The sequence below is a fragment of the Condylostylus longicornis genome, unplaced genomic scaffold (assembly GCF_029603195.1).
Source record: "Condylostylus longicornis isolate FDR11 unplaced genomic scaffold, ASM2960319v2 ptg000011l, whole genome shotgun sequence".
Taxonomy (NCBI): Eukaryota; Metazoa; Arthropoda; class Insecta; order Diptera; family Dolichopodidae; genus Condylostylus; species Condylostylus longicornis.
Window position 1 is genome coordinate 1,346,357 of NW_026577980.1, and position 17,779 is coordinate 1,364,135.

Consider the following 17,779-nt stretch of genomic DNA (forward strand, 5'->3'; position numbering starts at 1 on the left):
TAAACGAGTAAGGGTTAAATTATAGCAAATATGCTATTATGAAATAAAAGAAAAATATTTCATATTTACATTAATTTTATTTTTAGCAAATCAAAGATGAAATTGAATCTCAATCACGTCCAGTTGCCTCCTGTTTGGAGCAAATACGTCAAATAGTTTTAACTGGTGGTGATGTACTATCAGCTCCTGAAGTAACATCTTTAGAAAATTCAGGACGTGAATTACGTAGTCGTGTTGATACAGCAACAAATCGTACATCAAAATTATTAAAACGTCTTGAAGCATCACGTGATGAATTAAGTAAATTAAGTTCAGAATTAGATATTTTCTCAAATTGGTTACAATCCGCAAGACGTATATTGGAAGATAAAGAACGTGCTCTATCTGATTTAAATCGTTTATCCTCACAATCAGATTCAATACGTGAATTTGTTAGTGATGTAATTGCACATCAAGCAGATTTACGTTTTATAACAATGGCTGCGCAAAAATTTGTTGATGAAAGCAAAGATTTTCTTAATATATTAAATGAATTCCGTACATCATTACCTGATCGATTACCACATATTGAACCACTTGCTTCTTCTGAAAGTCCAATACGTCAGGAAGTCTCTTTAGTTTCAACACAATACAAAGATTTGCTTCATCGTGCCAATAATTTGTCTGACCGTATGTCTGGTTTAGGTGGCCGCCAACGTGAATACCAAGATGCCGTCGATAAGGCTAGAGAATGGCTAAGAACTGTTCAACCACGTGTTACGCAAATATTATCAGATCCAATTGCTGCTGATCCACAAACTGTACAGGAACAAATGAGTGATGCTAAGCAGTTGCATAATGAATTTTTGCAACAAGGTCGTCTAATTGATAATGCTCAACAAGCTTTAGATACACTTTTAAGATCATTACAAGGTCAATTAAGTCCATCAGAAGTTTCAGCACTAGAAATTCCTGTTGAAGAAATTAAAGATAAATATAATCAATTATTGGAAGCATTAGGCGATCGTTGTAAACTTTTAGATACAGCTTTGGTCAAATCACAAGGTGTGCAAGATGCATTAGATGGTCTTGTTAGTTGGGTTAATCAAGCTGAAGATAAATTCAACATGCAATTCCGCCCAGCATCACTTATAAAAGATAGATTACAAGAACAAATACGTGAGCATCGTCAGTTATTGGCTGATTTGCAATCACATCAAGCTAGTATAGACAGTGTAACATCATCAGCACACGATTTAATGCCAACAGCCTCAAATGCTCGATTAGTAAAGAAAATTGAACAAAAATTAAATGACGTAACAAATAAGTTTGAAAAATTATTAGAGAAAACTGTGAAACGTGGTGAATTCTTGGATGACGTACTTGCTCAACTAGTAAGATTCCTACAAGATTCTTCATCAATTGAGCAAGAATTATGTTTACTCCAAGAAGCTCTTGAAAGTCGAGAAATTGCTTCATTAGATGCTGGTCAATTAGCACATCGAATGAATGAAATGTCCAGAATGAAGGAAAAATTGAGACCGCACTTTGAAGACTGCGTTAAAATTGGCAAAGATTTAATACAAATGCGTGATGTAACTGACACTAGTGGTGTTAGGGATCGCGTTAAAGCCTTAGAAAATCAATGGAAAAATCTCGACACATCTCTTGATGAGAAAGCAAGATTATCAAAACAAAAAGCTGAACAACTTAATGCCTATGAAAATCTCAAAGACCAAGTTTTAGCATGGTTAGCAAGTATAGAAGCTAGAACTAATTCCTTACAACCAGTGGCAGTCGATATAGATCTTATTAAGCGACAAATAGATGAACTAAAACCAATTCAAAAAGATTATCGTGATTACGGTCCAACTATTGATAAAGTCAATGACTTAGGAAATCAATATGATGCTTTAACACAACCGGATAGTCCTGGACGTAAACGTTCTAGTTATAGTCCCGTTAAACGTCCCAGTCCTAGTCGCCGACTTTCTGGAGAAAACCGCACTCCAAGCCCGACTAAAGGAGGTCAATCTGTTTCACCTTTATCACCAGGATCAAGTGGTTTTGGAAGTCGACGATCATCACAAGATGGTTTCCAAATTAATGAAACAACACCTATTCAACAACAATTGGGTGAAATTAATAACCGTTATGGTTTAGTTGGAATTCGTCTAAACGACAGACAAAATGAATTGGACAACTTAAAAGAAGAAGTTAAAAAACATCAAGACAATTTGAAAGCACTTCTTGTATTTTTGGATAAAGCTCAAAGACAAGTTCCTAAAGAACAAATGGCCAGTAAAGATGAAGCTGAACGCTGCACTAGGCAAATTAGAAAAATATTGGATGAAATGTACGAGAAGCAAAGTTTATTAGATTCAACTAAAACACAAATAAAGGATTTACTTCGCCGCAAACCCGATGTACCGGGTGCTGATCGATTAAGAAATGAGCTTGAAAATGTTGCTGATCGATGGAAGACATTATATGATCTATGTAAGAGCAGAATCGATTTCTCTGAACAATTGCGTGATTTCCTGGATACTCATGATAACCTTAATAATTGGCTTAACAGTAAGGAACGTATGTTAACTGTTTTAGGACCCATTTCATCGGACCCAAGAATGGTTCAAAGTCAAGTGCAGCAAGTTCAAGTTTTACGAGAAGAATTTAGAACTCAACAACCGCAATTGAATCATTTACAAGACGTTGGTCACGCTGTCTTGGATCATGTTAAAGAAAATTCTCCTGAAGGGCAAGGTGTTGTAAAGAAACTCCGTGAAATACAAAAGAAATGGGATGATCTTGTTGGACGTCTAGATGAGCGAGCTAATAGTTTAGGTGGAGCAGCTGATAGTAGTAAAGAATTCGATGCTGCATTGAACCGACTTCGTGAGGCCCTGCAAAATATCAGTGACAATTTGGATGCATTGCCGATCGATAAAGATCATCAAGAAAATCTACGTAAAATTGAAAATTTGGAACGACAATTGGAAGGACAACGTCCATTACTTGCTGATGCAGAACAAGCAGCTGCAGCTTTATGTAAGGTGCTAAGTGATCCAGCTTCTAAAGCTGATGTCAATAATCGTGTTGGTGCTTTAGAAAAACAATATCAAGCATTACAAAAGAAACTTGATAATCGTAAAGCTGAAACTGAAGCTGCACTACGCGATGGACGACAATTTGCTGAGAGTTGTTCAAAAACATTAGGTTGGCTAGCAGGTGAATTGGCGAACTTATCAGAAAGATTATTGGTTTCTGCTCACAAACCAACATTACAACATCAAATTGATACCCATGAACCAATATATCGCGAAGTTATGGCACGCGAACATGAAATCATTATGCTTATAAACAAAGGAAAAGATTTAGTAAATCGACCAGGATCAAGTCCAGATCGTGCTGTCCAAAGAGATTTGGAACGTATTCAACAACAATGGGATAAACTAAGGCGTGACGCTGTCGACAGACATACTCGCCTACAAACATGCATGGAGCACTGTAAGAAATATGGACAAACTTCGGAGTCATTCCTTGCCTGGTTACGTAGTGCTGAAGATAAACTAGCTGATTTACGTCCTGGAATTTTGAAAAAATCACAAATTGATCAAAGACTACGCGAATTACAAACCTTCCGTAGTGAAGTTTGGAAAAAATCTGGGGAATATGAAAACACCAAAGGCTTGGGAGATACATTCCTTGCAGCTTGCGATGTAGATAAAGATCCAATTAAAAATGAACTACAAGATATGAGGGAACGATGGGACCGTTTGAATAACGATCTTTTGTTAAGAGCTCAAGAATTAGAAACTTGTGCAAATCGTTTGGCTGATTTCATGGATGAGCTCAGAAATTTGGATCATTCAGTTGGACGTTGTGAAGACCGCTTAGCTGCTCATGATTCTTTAGGAGGTGCCGGTAAAGATCCAAAACTTTTAGATCGTGTCAAAGCTATTCGAGAAGACGTAACTACCCTAAAGAAACCATTACAAAGTTTGAGACAATCAGCAGCAGATATTGTTTCAGAAACTCGTGCCGCGGGCGGTGATGCAGATCATTTATCACATGAAGTTGAAGGTTTAGGCGATCGTATTGGTGATCTTCTGGACCGCCTCAATGATCGTTGCGGTGAACTTCAATCTGCTGCCACAGCCGTTTCCCAATTTAATGAACAAGTTAAGAATCTTGGACTTGATTTGGCTGATTTAGAAAATCTTGTTGATAACTTAACTCCACCTGGTCGTGAAATCAAAGTGGTTCAATCGCAAATTAAAGAAGTCAATATCGTTTTGGATAAAATTGACCAAACAGCTGGCCGTGTTGGTGATTTAGAACGTGCTGGTGAAAGTTTAGTTGAATCAGGCTTCTCTCCCGATACAGCACAAACTAGAGATCAAATTATCACTCTTAAGAAAACTTTACTGAGATTGGAGAATCGTGCTAAAGATCAAGAAGAAAACTTACATACCGTTCTTAAAGAATTACAAAGATTTTATGATCAGTACAGTGTTCTTATGGATGATTTGAAAGATATTTCTGATGAAGTTAAACGAATGAAACCAGTTAGTTCGGCCTTAGAAGAAATTAAGAACCAACAAGAAGATTTTAGACGATTCCGCGATCGTAAAGTTGAACCGTTGGCTCAAAAAGTTTCAGAAATAAATAGGGATGGCAGAGATTTAGTAAGATCAGCTCAAACTGGTGTTTCTACGTCAATAATTGAAAAAGATTTAGAAAAAATGAATGAAAAATGGAACGATCTTAAAGAAAAATTGAATGAACGAGATCGTCGTCTAGATATTGCTTTACTGCAATCTGGAAAGTTCCAAGAAGCTTTAAATGGTCTTTCAAAATGGTTGTCTGACACAGAAGACATGGTTGCAAATCAAAAACCACCAAGTGCTGATTATAAAGTAGTTAAAGCTCAACTTCAAGAACAGAAATTCTTAAAGAAAATGCTGTTAGACCGGCAGAATTCGATGTCGTCGTTGTTTACTTTGGGTAAAGAAGTAGCAGCAAATTGCGAACCATCTGAAAAAGCTGCTATCGAGCGTCAGCTTAAAGAACTAATGAACCGTTTTGATGCTCTAACTGAAGGTGCTCAACAACGTGAAAGAGATTTAGAACAAGCCATGGAAGTCGCCAAATTATTCCACGACAAGCTTGCACCTTTACTACGTTGGTTAGATAATACAGAACGTTCAGTTAAAAATATGGAAATGGTCCCAACAGATGAAGAAAAAATTCAACAAAGAATTCGAGAGCACGACAAATTACATGATGAAATTTTATCCAAAAAGCCAGATTTTAGTGAGATTGCAGATATTGCTGGGCAATTAATGGATTTGGTAGGTGAAGATGAAGCCGTTTCATTGGGTGAAAAAGTTAAAACAACAACGGAACGTTACACCTCTCTAGTAGAAGCTAGTGAAAATATTGGACGACTTTTAGCTGAATCTCGTCAAGGTTTGCGTCACTTAGTACTCACGTACCAAGAACTTGTTGCTTGGATGGAGAGCATGGAGAAAGAATTTCAACGTTATAAAGTTGTACCAGTCCATACAGAAAAGGTACTTGAACAAATGGATCATTTAGTGGAATTGAATGAAAATGTTGCCAATCACGCCGGAAGTGTTGAATCAACTGTTGACGCTGGTTCAGAACTTATGAAACATATTAGTGCTGATGAAGCAATTCAACTAAAAGACAAATTGGACTCGTTACAACGCCGCTATGGAGAACTTGCAAACAAAGGTGCTTCTTTACTGAAAAATGCTCAAGAAGCACTTCCTCTTGTACAACAGTTCCATGAGGCTCATAATCGTTTGGTTGACTGGATGCAAGGAGCTGAAAGTGCTCTTGCTGCAGGTGAACCTCGTCAAGATGATATTCTGCGTTTAGAAACTGAATTAGCTGATATGCGTCCGGTGCTTGAAACAGTAAATTTAATTGGGCCCCAATTGTGTCAAATTTCTCCTGGGGAAGGTGCTTCAACAATTGAAAGTCTAGTCACTCGCGATAATCGTCGTTTCGATGCTATTGTTGAACAAATTCAACGTAAAGCTGAACGCCTTCATCTAAGTAATCAACGTGCCAAAGAAGTAACCAGTGATATTGATGAATTATTAGAATGGTTCCGCGATATGGATTCTAGCTTAAGAGATGCAGATCCTCCAGCTCTAGATCCACAGTTAGTTCGTGCACAATTGCAAGAACATCGCTCAATTAATGATGATATATCAAGTCAAAAGGGTCGCGTCCGAGATGTAACTGCATCAGCTAAGAAAGTTCTTAGAGAATCTCCACAAAATGATTATACCACTGCCTTACGTGAAAAACTTGAAGATTTGAAAGAAGTTGTCGATACTGTCGTTCAATTATGTTCAGAGCGTTTAAGCATATTAGAACAGGCTCTTCCACTATCAGAACACTTCGCTGATTCACATAATGGATTAGCGTCTTGGTTAGATGAAATTGAACATCAAATTTCATTGTTAAGTAACATGCCAGCTTTAAGACCAGAACAAATTGTAGCTCAGCAGGATAAAAACGAACGACTAATACAGTCAATATCTGAGCATAAACCTCTCTTAGATAAATTAAATAAAACAGGTGAAGCTCTTGCTGCCTTGGTTACAGATGATGATGCTGCTAAAATACAAGAAATCCTAGATTCTGATAATTCAAGATATTTAGCACTTCGCACAGAATTAAGAGAACGTCAACAAGCATTAGAAAGGGCATTGCAAGAATCATCACAATTTTCAGACAAATTAGAAGGCATGTTGCGTGCTTTAGCTAACACATGCGAACAAGTTGAAAATCTTGATCCAATCTCAGCAATTCCTCAAAAAATTGTTGAGCAAATTGAAGATAATTCAGCTATTGTTGATGATTTGAATAAACGTACAGAAGCATACGCAGCTGTACAAAGAGCTGCAAATGATGTTATAGCCAAAGCACCTAATAAACAAGATCCTGCCGTTAAAGATATTAAAAAGAAATTGGATAAATTGAATCAATTGTGGAATGAAGCACAGAATGCCACCAAAAAACGTGGTAAATCATTGGATGAAGCTCTTGTAATAGCAGAAAAATTCTGGAAACAATTGAAAGCTGTTATGGAAACATTGAAAGAATTAGAAGAAACTTTAAGTTCACAAGAACCACCAGCAGCACAACCGCAAGAAATCAAAAAACAACAAGTCGCATTACAAGAAATTCGCCAGGAAATTGATCAAACAAAACCAGAAGTAGAAGAGGTTCGTCGTAAAGGACATAATTTAATGTCATTATGTGGAGAACCAGACAAACCAGAAGTTAAAAAGAATATTGAAGATTTAGATCATGCTTGGGATAATATTACAGCATTATATGCTAAACGTGAAGAAAATTTAATTGATGCTATGGAAAAAGCTATGGAATTCCATGAAACTTTACAAAATTTACTGAAATTCTTTGCACGTGCTGAAGAACGTTTTGCTGGTTTAGGACCAATCGGATCAGATATTGAAGCAGTTAAAAGACAAATCGAACAACTTAAACATTTCAAAGATGATGTTGATCCGCATATGGTTGAAATTGAAGCTTTAAATAGGTAAGTTTTAAATATTCAGAAAATTTTTTGTAAAAATTTAATATCAATAATTTTTTACTAATTTTATAATTTTTTTTTTCGTGTTGAAAATGTATTAATTTTCATTGACATTGGACAAAATTTAAAATTAAATGCAATCGAATGAAATTTTATTTTATAACATTTTTATTCGATGAATTCTGTCGTTTCATTCCATATTATATACAAAAATTCGTTGAATTTTTGAAGATCGATCAACAGGCAAGAGTTTTTTTAGAATTTTATTTTTTGTGTTAATTTTTTTTTAGTGTTGTTGATGTTGTTGTTCATTGTTATAATTGTTGATTTTGAACTGTTAATGTTTTGTTAAATTTTTATTTTTATGTATTCGCTACTACTAATAACAATAATCATTTAGAAATAACAGCAAATTTTCACAAATGCTTGTATAATTAAGCTGTTCAACATATTTATTTGACATGAATCTCCACAGAATTAAAGTTTCATTGCGTCAAATATACTTAGCTAGAACCCTTAATACCTTTACCTTTTTTTGTAAATATTTTTCTTCTAATTTTGCATCAATAAAATTAGAATTTAAGATAAAAAAAAAGATCAATATTATAATGAACAAGAGTAAATGATACTTACTCATTTGAAGTTCCTAAAAAAATTTAAATGAAAATTTATTTTTTAATTAATTTTGAATTAATTAAGGTTTGAAAAATTTGTGTATATATGTAGAAAGAAGCATAATCTGCATATTTACATAATTGATATTATGAATTTGAATAATTTTTAGTGTTTTTACTAAATTTACTTACCAATACTTAATAATTCTGATTTTTGTTTATTTTTTAAAATATTTACTAATATCTTATATTAGCAGTAACATTCTTTTTCTGCTAGTATTCAAATGAGCAAATTCCTGTAACATCTTTAAGTTTTATGAAATAAATTCACTTAAAGTAAATCTATCGACTGACTTCAAGACCGACTGGACGTACTGTACTTATTGAATAATAATATCACGTCTTCAAATTAAGGCTATTTTGAAAGATTGCAATTGGTTAAATTTAATTTTTTTTATGATTTCAAGATATTTATAATACATAACGTAACCGCATTCCGTTTTCAATGCAAAGTTCAAAAAATTTACAAAACAAAATTTTCTTTAAATATACAAAGAGGTTTTCATTTACAAACATTTACAATCATTAGTTAAAATTTAGTTGAAAAATCAAAAAAAAAATACATAAATTTATTGTAAAATTATAAATATCGTTTTGCATGTATACATTTTTTCAATGTTATTCATAAAAGTATTCATTTCGTCTTGTTGCGAACATTGTGTCAATACCCTTACAGCTCGATAATTCCTTAATATTTCTTGTAAATCTTCTTGTACATCTGAAAACATAAAACAAAAAAAAAATGTTTTTGCTAGAAAAGTTTTTCGCTTTAATACACATTTGCAATTATCGTCATTGGCTTATTTATATTACAAATGCTAATTAATTTAAAATTAATTAAGTTTTTAATATTAATTTCATAATTTAGACAAGCTGCTGAGTTAACAGAACGTACTTCGATTGAACAAAAAGCATCAATTCGTGAACCGTTGAATGCTGTTAATCAGAGATGGGATAATCTCTTGCGTGGAATGGTAGAAAGGCAAAAACAATTAGAACATGCCTTACTGCATTTGGGACAATTCCAACATGCACTCAACGAATTATTAGTTTGGATTGGAAGAACAGATACAACCTTAGATCAATTGAAACCGGTATATATAATGCTTATACATATATTTATTCAGAGATATTTATTTATTATAAAATTTTTAATATTAATTATAATTTCATTTTAGATACCTGGTGATCCACAATTGTTAGAAGTTGAACTTGCCAAATTGAAAGTACTTGCCAATGATATTCAAGCCCATCAGAGCTCTGTTGATACATTAAATGACGCCGGTCGTCAATTAATTGAATCAGAGCGTGGTTCATTAGAAGCTAGTAAAACACAAGAAAAATTACGAAAATTAAATGATGAATGGAGAAATCTTTTACAAAAATCATCTGATCGCCAACATGAATTAGAAGAAGCTTTACGAGAAGCACAAAGTTTCATTGCCGAAGTCCAAGATATATTGGGATGGTTAGGAGATGTTGATGCTGTAATAGGTGCTAGTAAACCCGTTGGTGGATTACCAGAGACTGCAACGGAACAATTAGAACGTTTTATGGAAGTTTATAATGAATTAGAAGAAAATCGTCCAAAGGTCGAAACTTTACAGTCTCAAGGTCAAGAATATATTAAGAAACAAAATCAAATGAAGGTTTCTTCTAGTAATTTACAACATATATTGAGAACTTTGAAACAACGTTGGGACGCGGTACTATCAAGAGCTTCCGATAAGAAAATTAAATTGGAAATTGCTCTTAAAGAAGCTACTGAATTCCACGATACACTTCAAGCGTTTGTTGAATGGTTAACTCAAGCTGAAAAACAATTATCAACAGCCGCTCCGGTTTCAAGAGTCTTAGAAACAATACAAATTCAAATTGAAGAACATAAAGTATTGCAAAAAGATGTTAGTACACATCGTGAAGCTATGTTGTTATTGGATAAAAAAGGAACACATCTTAAATATTTCAGTCAGAAGCAAGACGTAATTTTAATCAAAAATCTATTAGTTTCTGTTCAACATAGATGGGAACGCGTTGTAGCTAAAGCAGCTGAACGAACACGAGCATTAGATCATGGTTATAAAGAAGCTCGGGAATTCCATGACTCTTGGGTTAATTTAGTTCAATGGTTACAAGAAACTGAAGAGACATTAGATCATTTAACTGAAGAAGCAACAAATTGTAATGAAGCACAAAAAATAAAGAAATTCTTAGATAAACTTAAAGAAATTCAACGAAATTTATCTGCCAAACAATCACAATATGACACCACAATGCGTTCTGGTAAGAATCTCATTGACAGAGCACCAAAAGGAGATGAACAAGTGCTTAATAGAATGTTAGTCGAACTTAAAGAAACTTGGACTCGCGTATGTTCCAAGAGTGTTGATAGACAACGTAAATTTGAAGAAGCTTTATTATTATCTGGGCAATTTTCGGATGCCTTACAAGCTCTTATGGATTGGCTTAAGAAAACAAGATCGCGTTTGTCTGATCAAGGTCCTGTACATGGTGATTTAGAAACTGTAACAACATTGGTAGAACATCATAAGCACTTGGAACAAGATTTACAAAAGAGATCAGCTCAAATGCAACAAGTTTTACGTACCGGACGTGATTTAGAACGTTCTGGTGATAATCGTGATATTGCAAAACAACTAAATGAATTACAGTCATTGTGGAGTGATGTTGAAGATTTAAGCTCTAAACGTGGATATCGACTACAAGATGCTCTTAGAGAAGCTGAACGTTTGCACAAATCAGTACATATGTTATTAGAATGGCTTTCAGAAGCTGAACAAAAACTACGTTATGCACAAGCAGCTCCTGATGATGAAAATTCTGCTAGAGAATTATTGGAGATTCATTCAAAATTCATGAGAGAATTAAGAGAAAAAGAACGTGACAAAGATAATACATTACAACTGGCACAAAGTATATTAGATAAAGCGCATCCTGATGCAATACCAATAATTAAAAATTGGATGACAATAATACAATCAAGATGGGAAGAAGTTTCACAATGGGCAATTGGTAGAGAAAATAAATTAAGAGACCATTTACAATCATTAAGAGATCTTGATGATACAATTGAAGAATTACTTAAATGGTTAGCTGGATTGGAAGCAACTCTAATAAGTGAGAAAATTATAATTTTTTGTTATTAAAAATTAAATTATTTAATTGTATATTTCTTACATAGATCTCGAAAGAGAGCCATTGCCAGATGAAATACCACCACTAGAACAATTAATTGCCGACCATAAAGAATTTATGGAAAATACAGCACGACGTCAACCAGAAGTCGATAGGGCATGCAAACCTAAACAGCCTTTAGCAGGAACAAAAGAAGCAAGAAAACCATCAAGACCTAGTAAAACACCTGTGTATGTAGATTTTATAATTGTTTTGTTATTATGATTTTTTTTTTTTTCGGTTTTCCTTTGTTTTTGTTTTAGTTTTGTATTTTTTGTTGATTGTTTTTGATTTGTTATCTTTTTTTAATATTATTTTGCAATTTAGAAGTGTATTGGAATCTTTGGGAGGGAATACTACATGTATTATTTCTTATACTTAAAAAGTTTTTTTTATAAAGGTATTGGAATGGAAGATTCTTAAAGGAGCAAATAAATTATTGACGATTATAGAAATATTAATTTTCGAAATCAAAAATCGAATCCGCTTTTATTACATATTTCATAATTTTCTATTCGACACAGTTCTTAAAGAACTGTGTCGTTTATTAAAATAAAACAGTTTTTGTTTATTAAAATAAAAATTACTGAAATTTATGGAATAAAAATTTTGGTATACAAATCGTACTGTAATCTTCCATAATACAATTTTTTATTTTAAACTCATTGTTGCAAGATATTGAGAATATTTTTTTTTTTGCATATATGACAGACTAAAAATCTACCCAAGGGTCAGGTCCGGTCCGTCTGATATATTCTTTAGATTAATTTCTGTTCTTATATTTTTGTTTTTTATTTAAACAATAAATAATTTATATAAATTTATATTTATAACTACTTTAAGAATAATTTTTATTATCAAATTTTTTTTTAACTTATTTTTGTTTATATTTTTTTTTTTGTATATTTTTATTTTTCAACTTTACATGTGTTACCATTACATGGTTGTGATAATTTTCCTGTTTTTGTTTTGTTTATTTGTTCGTGATGTGTTTGTTTATTGTATTACATATTATGTTATTTTATATAATGTTATGGAAACTCTTTATTTATTTGGTTGATACTGTAAATCTTTATAATTTTGCACAATATTATATTATATTTTTACAAATTGGAACAAAAAATATCCAATGTGCACGGTTAAAAAAAAAAAAAAAAACTCAAAAACAAAACTTTCTAAAATTGCTCGTTAAAATCATGATAATGGATAAAAAAACTACAAAAAAAAAAATCCTATCGATTCTACAATTTTTTTGTGATTTTTAATATTGTTAAACAACAACTTATAGCCGTGGTTCTAGTCATGATATTCGCGAGCAATCGCCAGATTATTATAGTGCATCCAGAAGGCAAAGGTTCGTTTTTTATATATTTATTTTTGTTTTTAGTTATTGCAATATTAATTAATTTTTCTTCTCATACTTTGGGCTCTTCAGATTTTATTCTTCAATATTGACCAATTATTTATTTCATATTGATATTTTGGAAGTTTTTTTTTTTTGAAGTAATTATAATAAATTAACACGTTTTCTTTTCAAAGCAATAATTACTAATTAACCATTATATTTCAATTAATTATACGACTATATATGGTTTTAAATGATTAGATTTGTTTAGTCTCATATTAAATTCTAATACTAGATATAAGATTTTTTTCTAGATTATAATCTGTTGTAAAAAATTATTTCAATTGTATCGAATTATTTAAATTCAATGACTTCATTTTAAAATATAATTGCTGGTGTGAATTTAATTTGAAAACAATTTTTTAATTACTCTTTTCATTTGAATTTGCACAACAATTATTAAAATATGATTCTTAATTTAGAAAAAAAAAAAAATAATTTTTTTAATTAAACAGATTAAATGTAAGAATATTCTTTTAATTACTGGTTGATTAATGAATAAGTACAATAGAATTTTAGCAAACTAACAATAAATATCATGATACAAAATTGATCTTTTACTAATTTTATTATTGATCTCTCTAATTTTAGGCATTGTGCACATTTTTTTTATCAAATATAATTAAAATTTATTAATTTTATAATTTAATTGGAATATTTATTTAATATTTTTTAATATTACTTTTGTATGCATTTTAATTTTCTATTTGATTTTTAATAATTCTTATAAATTAACAATTTAAACAAAAATGATTTTTATTATATTAAAACTTTTACAATTCATTTACTAAAAGAAAAATGTTTTTTTTTTTTTTATTAATTTTTATGTATCCATTTTTATGTACCCATTCTTTACTGTTCCTCATACAACATTTTTTCATAAAAAATCAATTTTTGAATAATAATAAAAAATACCATCACATTCATCAATTCAATGTAATCAAACAACTTGTAATGTAAAAAAAAAATCATTTAAAAAAATATCAGCTTTAAAGGATCACGAGATCATGGATTGAATTCACGACGAACAAGGTTAATATTTTCATATTTTATAAAAAAAAAAAAAAAATCATTAAGTAATAACATATTAAATTTATTCATATAAAATGTACTATTTTAGAGGCTATATTTATAAAATTATATTTAAAGTAATAATTATTATTTTATAAGTAAAGAAAAATGAATGCATTTAATGAAATTTTAATTTTAAATTATCATTAATTTTTGTTAAAATGGAAATTGTACAGAGATTGTAATTCTAGAGAATTGTTTTTTTTTAAGAAAATTATGTATTTTAAAATTAATTTTTATTTTATTATTAATTATTGTATATTAAAATAAAATTTTATTTAATTATTGTTATTGTGTAATTGGAACAATTTGTTTATCACGTTTGTTATACAAATTTCAAATTTTTAATTACAATTATTAATTAATTAATTGAATTTAATTTAACAATTTGAAGAGACGTGTGGTAATTTTAACGCAATATTTTTGCATACATAAGTTAATTAATAATTAAGCAAACATAATTATTTTTTTTAATATTCCGGGTCGAATTTCAAAATTTTTTACATTCAAAAGTAAAATCGGCTCGAGTTTTTCATTCAATGCATTCATTAAAAATATAAAAATGAATAAATCATCGATATTTTATTTAATTAAGTCATTCAATCTCGTAATTTTGCTTGAAATTCATTCATTTTTTGTTTTTTTTTTTTTGTAGAAGTGCATTGCAACTTAAATACTTCTGTACTAATTAATTTATTCTTAATATTAAAATTATTATATAAAATTGTTATTATTTGTGGCTTGTTATAATTATTATTAATTTTTCAACTTCTTTAACATAAAATAATAATATTTGTTTTAAAAAATTTGTTTAGGCATGAATTTTTGAATTTGTTAAAAAATTTTAATTGATATTTTTGTTTTTTTTTTTTTTTCTACCCTCTTTTTTTTCAATTGTTTTTTTCTTTATTGTTTTCATTTCATTTTGGAATTTGTTTTTTATAAATTTTCTTATATGTTATATTTTATATTTGTATTCGTGTAATGAAAATGAAATATGAAAACATAAAAAATTTACAACATAATTTACAAAAAATATGAAAAAAAAAAAACATATTAAAAAAAAACCATAGTCGAATTAGTCCAAGTCGAGATAGAGATACACCGGATAGAGTTCGTTTACCACATTATGGTCCAAGATTTTCACCAAGGTAAGGAAGGTTTTTTTCTTTTTTATGAAGAAATTGTTTCTTTTCTTTTTTGTTTTTTAAATATAAGTATGTATTTAGAAATTGAGTTAAAAAAAAAAATATTTGTAATGTTCTTTATATATGTATATAGGGAGATTACAATTATAATTGTTAATGTGTATGTATAAAATTAAATGGTTCTTTTATTAATAAACACAGAGTTATTGCTTCAGGATTTGTGCGAAATACTATTTTTAATTTATAAGTCAAATTTTAAAAATTAATTGCATAATAAATGGAATCTAATTAAATTAAAACTCAATATTACACATAAATTTTAAAAACTTTCATTTACACTATAGTATTTTGTTATAACTTTAATCACAACAAATTTAATAATCAGTTTACTAGATTTTAAAATATATGAAGCAGTAGCTACTATTACTTAGTAAGCACGTATAACAGTTAAACAATGTGCGTCGAATTTGTTAATTATTCAATTGTTTGTTTTTTTTTGCTAGATTTTAAAATATATGAAGCAGTAGCTACTATTACTTAGTAAGCACGTATAACAGTTAAACAATGTGCGTCGAATTTGTTAATTATTCAATTGTTTGTTTTTTTTTTTTTTTTGTTTTACGAATTGAAAGTTGAAAATTTTCAATATTGTAAATATGTAAAGCAAAATTATAAAAATTTAAATTAATTGCTTGTAAATATATTGCTTGTGCATTATTAAAAAATCAAATGTATTTCGAATTTTAAAAATTTTTTAAAGAAAATGAATCCGCATTCTTGAAATTTTTAAGAGTTTCTTAAAAGAAAATTTCATTGATTAAATTCGTAATTCTTTAATTTCAAAATTAATTGAAAATCAAATTCGACGAGAATTCGTTAAAATTTCAATATTATTTTCAATAACAAAATTTACACATTGTAAAAAAATATGCCTTCTTTATATAAAGAAAATAATTATGAACTAAAAAATTAATATTAATTTTTAAAAATTGACTTTAAAAGTCTTTAAATAAAAAGTATATAAATAATTAAAGGGAAGTATAAAATATTTATTTTTGTTCTTAGATTTTTAATCTAGTTTATATTTTATAAATGTTTGAGTTTTGCGCTTTTGTGTAGTTTGTTTTTTTTGTATAGTAGTGCAATTATAAATTATTATTTAAAATAATATTTGCAATAACTTTAATTTTATCATTTTTTTAATATAATCCAAAAAAAAATATATAGTAACGTACCTGAAGCCGAATTCCGTTCCCCACGTGCAAAACTTTTATGGGATAAATGGCGTCATGTATGGATGTTGGCATGGGAAAGACAACGTCGTTTACATGAACATCTTTTATATTTGCAAGATGTTGAAAGAGTACGTAACTTTAATTGGGAAGATTGGAGAAAACGAGTAAGTCAACCTTAAATTGTATTATAATATATAAGAAAAGAAAAATAATTCTTAATCAATTAATTTTTCAGTTCCTTAAACATATTAATAATAAGAAATCACGTCTTACGGATCTTTATCGTAAAATGGATAAAACAAATGATGGTTTGATTCCAAGAGATGTTTTTATTGACGGAATCATTAATACTAGTAATTTTTTTAAATTTTAATTTAAAAAATAAATTTAATGAAAAAAAATTTTATTTTTCTGTTTCTTTTTTTTTTAGAATTCGATACATCGAGACTTGAAATGGGTGCAGTTGCTGATCGTTTTGATCGCAACGGTGAAGGTTTAATTGATTGGGATGAATTTATGGCAGCATTACGTGCTGATTGGCAAGATCGTAAACCATTAACAGATAACGATAAAATTCATGATGAAGTTAAACGTTTGGTTATGTTATGTACATGCCGTCAAAAATTCCGTGTATTCCAAGTTGGAGAGGGTAAATATAGGGTAAGTTTAAATTTTAAATATTTCTGTTTTTTTTTTTTTTATAAGATGCTTTTATATTTACAAAATTAATTAAAATATTATTATTTTTAGTTTGGTGATTCTCAAAAATTACGTTTAGTACGTATTTTAAGAAGTACTGTTATGGTTCGTGTTGGAGGTGGTTGGGTTGCTCTTGATGAATTCTTACAAAAGAATGATCCATGTCGAGGTGAGTTTATTTTTATCCAATTTAGATTAAGTTATTAAAATATATATTATTCTAGTAAATTTAAATATTAGAATATAAAAAAAAAAATCAAAAATTGAAAAATAATTCACTTTCGTAAAATATATTTTGCTTACAATAATTTTTTTTTTTTTTAAATTAGTTAATTAATAGTTAATAAAAATAAATTCACAATATTTTATAAAGCTGAGTTTCGTTCTCTTTTTGATTGTATTTAGTTGTACAAACAAATAATATTGATTAATAAATTGTTAGATGTCAAATTTACAAATAATATTCAATAATAAAGCAATTGAATTAGAAATATATTAAATTTAATATTAAAAAAAAAAAAAAAAACACCATAATTAGAATTAAAACAAACTTTTAAAAACAATTTAATTAAAAATTTAGCAAATAAAATAATTTTTGTTTTTATTAATTAATAACAACAAATTGTTATCAACCCACCACCACTGCAAATTCTAAAAAAAAAAAACTTTCTATTTTTAATTACTAATTTTATTATTAGATTCAAATTAACTATGTATAGTTACATAATTCAAATTAATCAATTTAATAAATTAAAAAAAAAAATAAAAATTTT

At 29.2% G+C, this 17,779-nt stretch overlaps 1 protein-coding gene across 45 annotated transcripts in view; it reads left to right on the plus strand.

The window, feature by feature from the left end:
* Positions 1–17,779, plus strand: part of LOC129619307 (dystonin) — a 168,915-nt gene that overhangs the window by 134,787 nt on the left and 16,349 nt on the right. For 23 of the 45 annotated variants that reach the window (XM_055534502.1, XM_055534496.1, XM_055534508.1 and 20 more), the window contains 11 exons: positions 87–7,582; positions 9,122–9,347; positions 9,432–11,391; positions 11,456–11,639; positions 12,737–12,802; positions 13,841–13,885; positions 14,998–15,075; positions 16,300–16,471; positions 16,543–16,660; positions 16,738–16,967; positions 17,058–17,175. In XM_055534502.1, coding sequence (XP_055390477.1) covers positions 87–7,582; positions 9,122–9,347; positions 9,432–11,391; positions 11,456–11,639; positions 12,737–12,802; positions 13,841–13,885; positions 14,998–15,075; positions 16,300–16,471; positions 16,543–16,660; positions 16,738–16,967; positions 17,058–17,175 — 10,693 coding nt within the window. The remainder of the gene's footprint in view (positions 1–86; positions 7,583–9,121; positions 9,348–9,431; positions 11,392–11,455; positions 11,640–12,736; positions 12,803–13,840; positions 13,886–14,997; positions 15,076–16,299; positions 16,472–16,542; positions 16,661–16,737; positions 16,968–17,057; positions 17,176–17,779) is intronic. The other 22 variants (XM_055534501.1, XM_055534526.1, XM_055534539.1 and 19 more) reach the window with 4 other exon arrangements.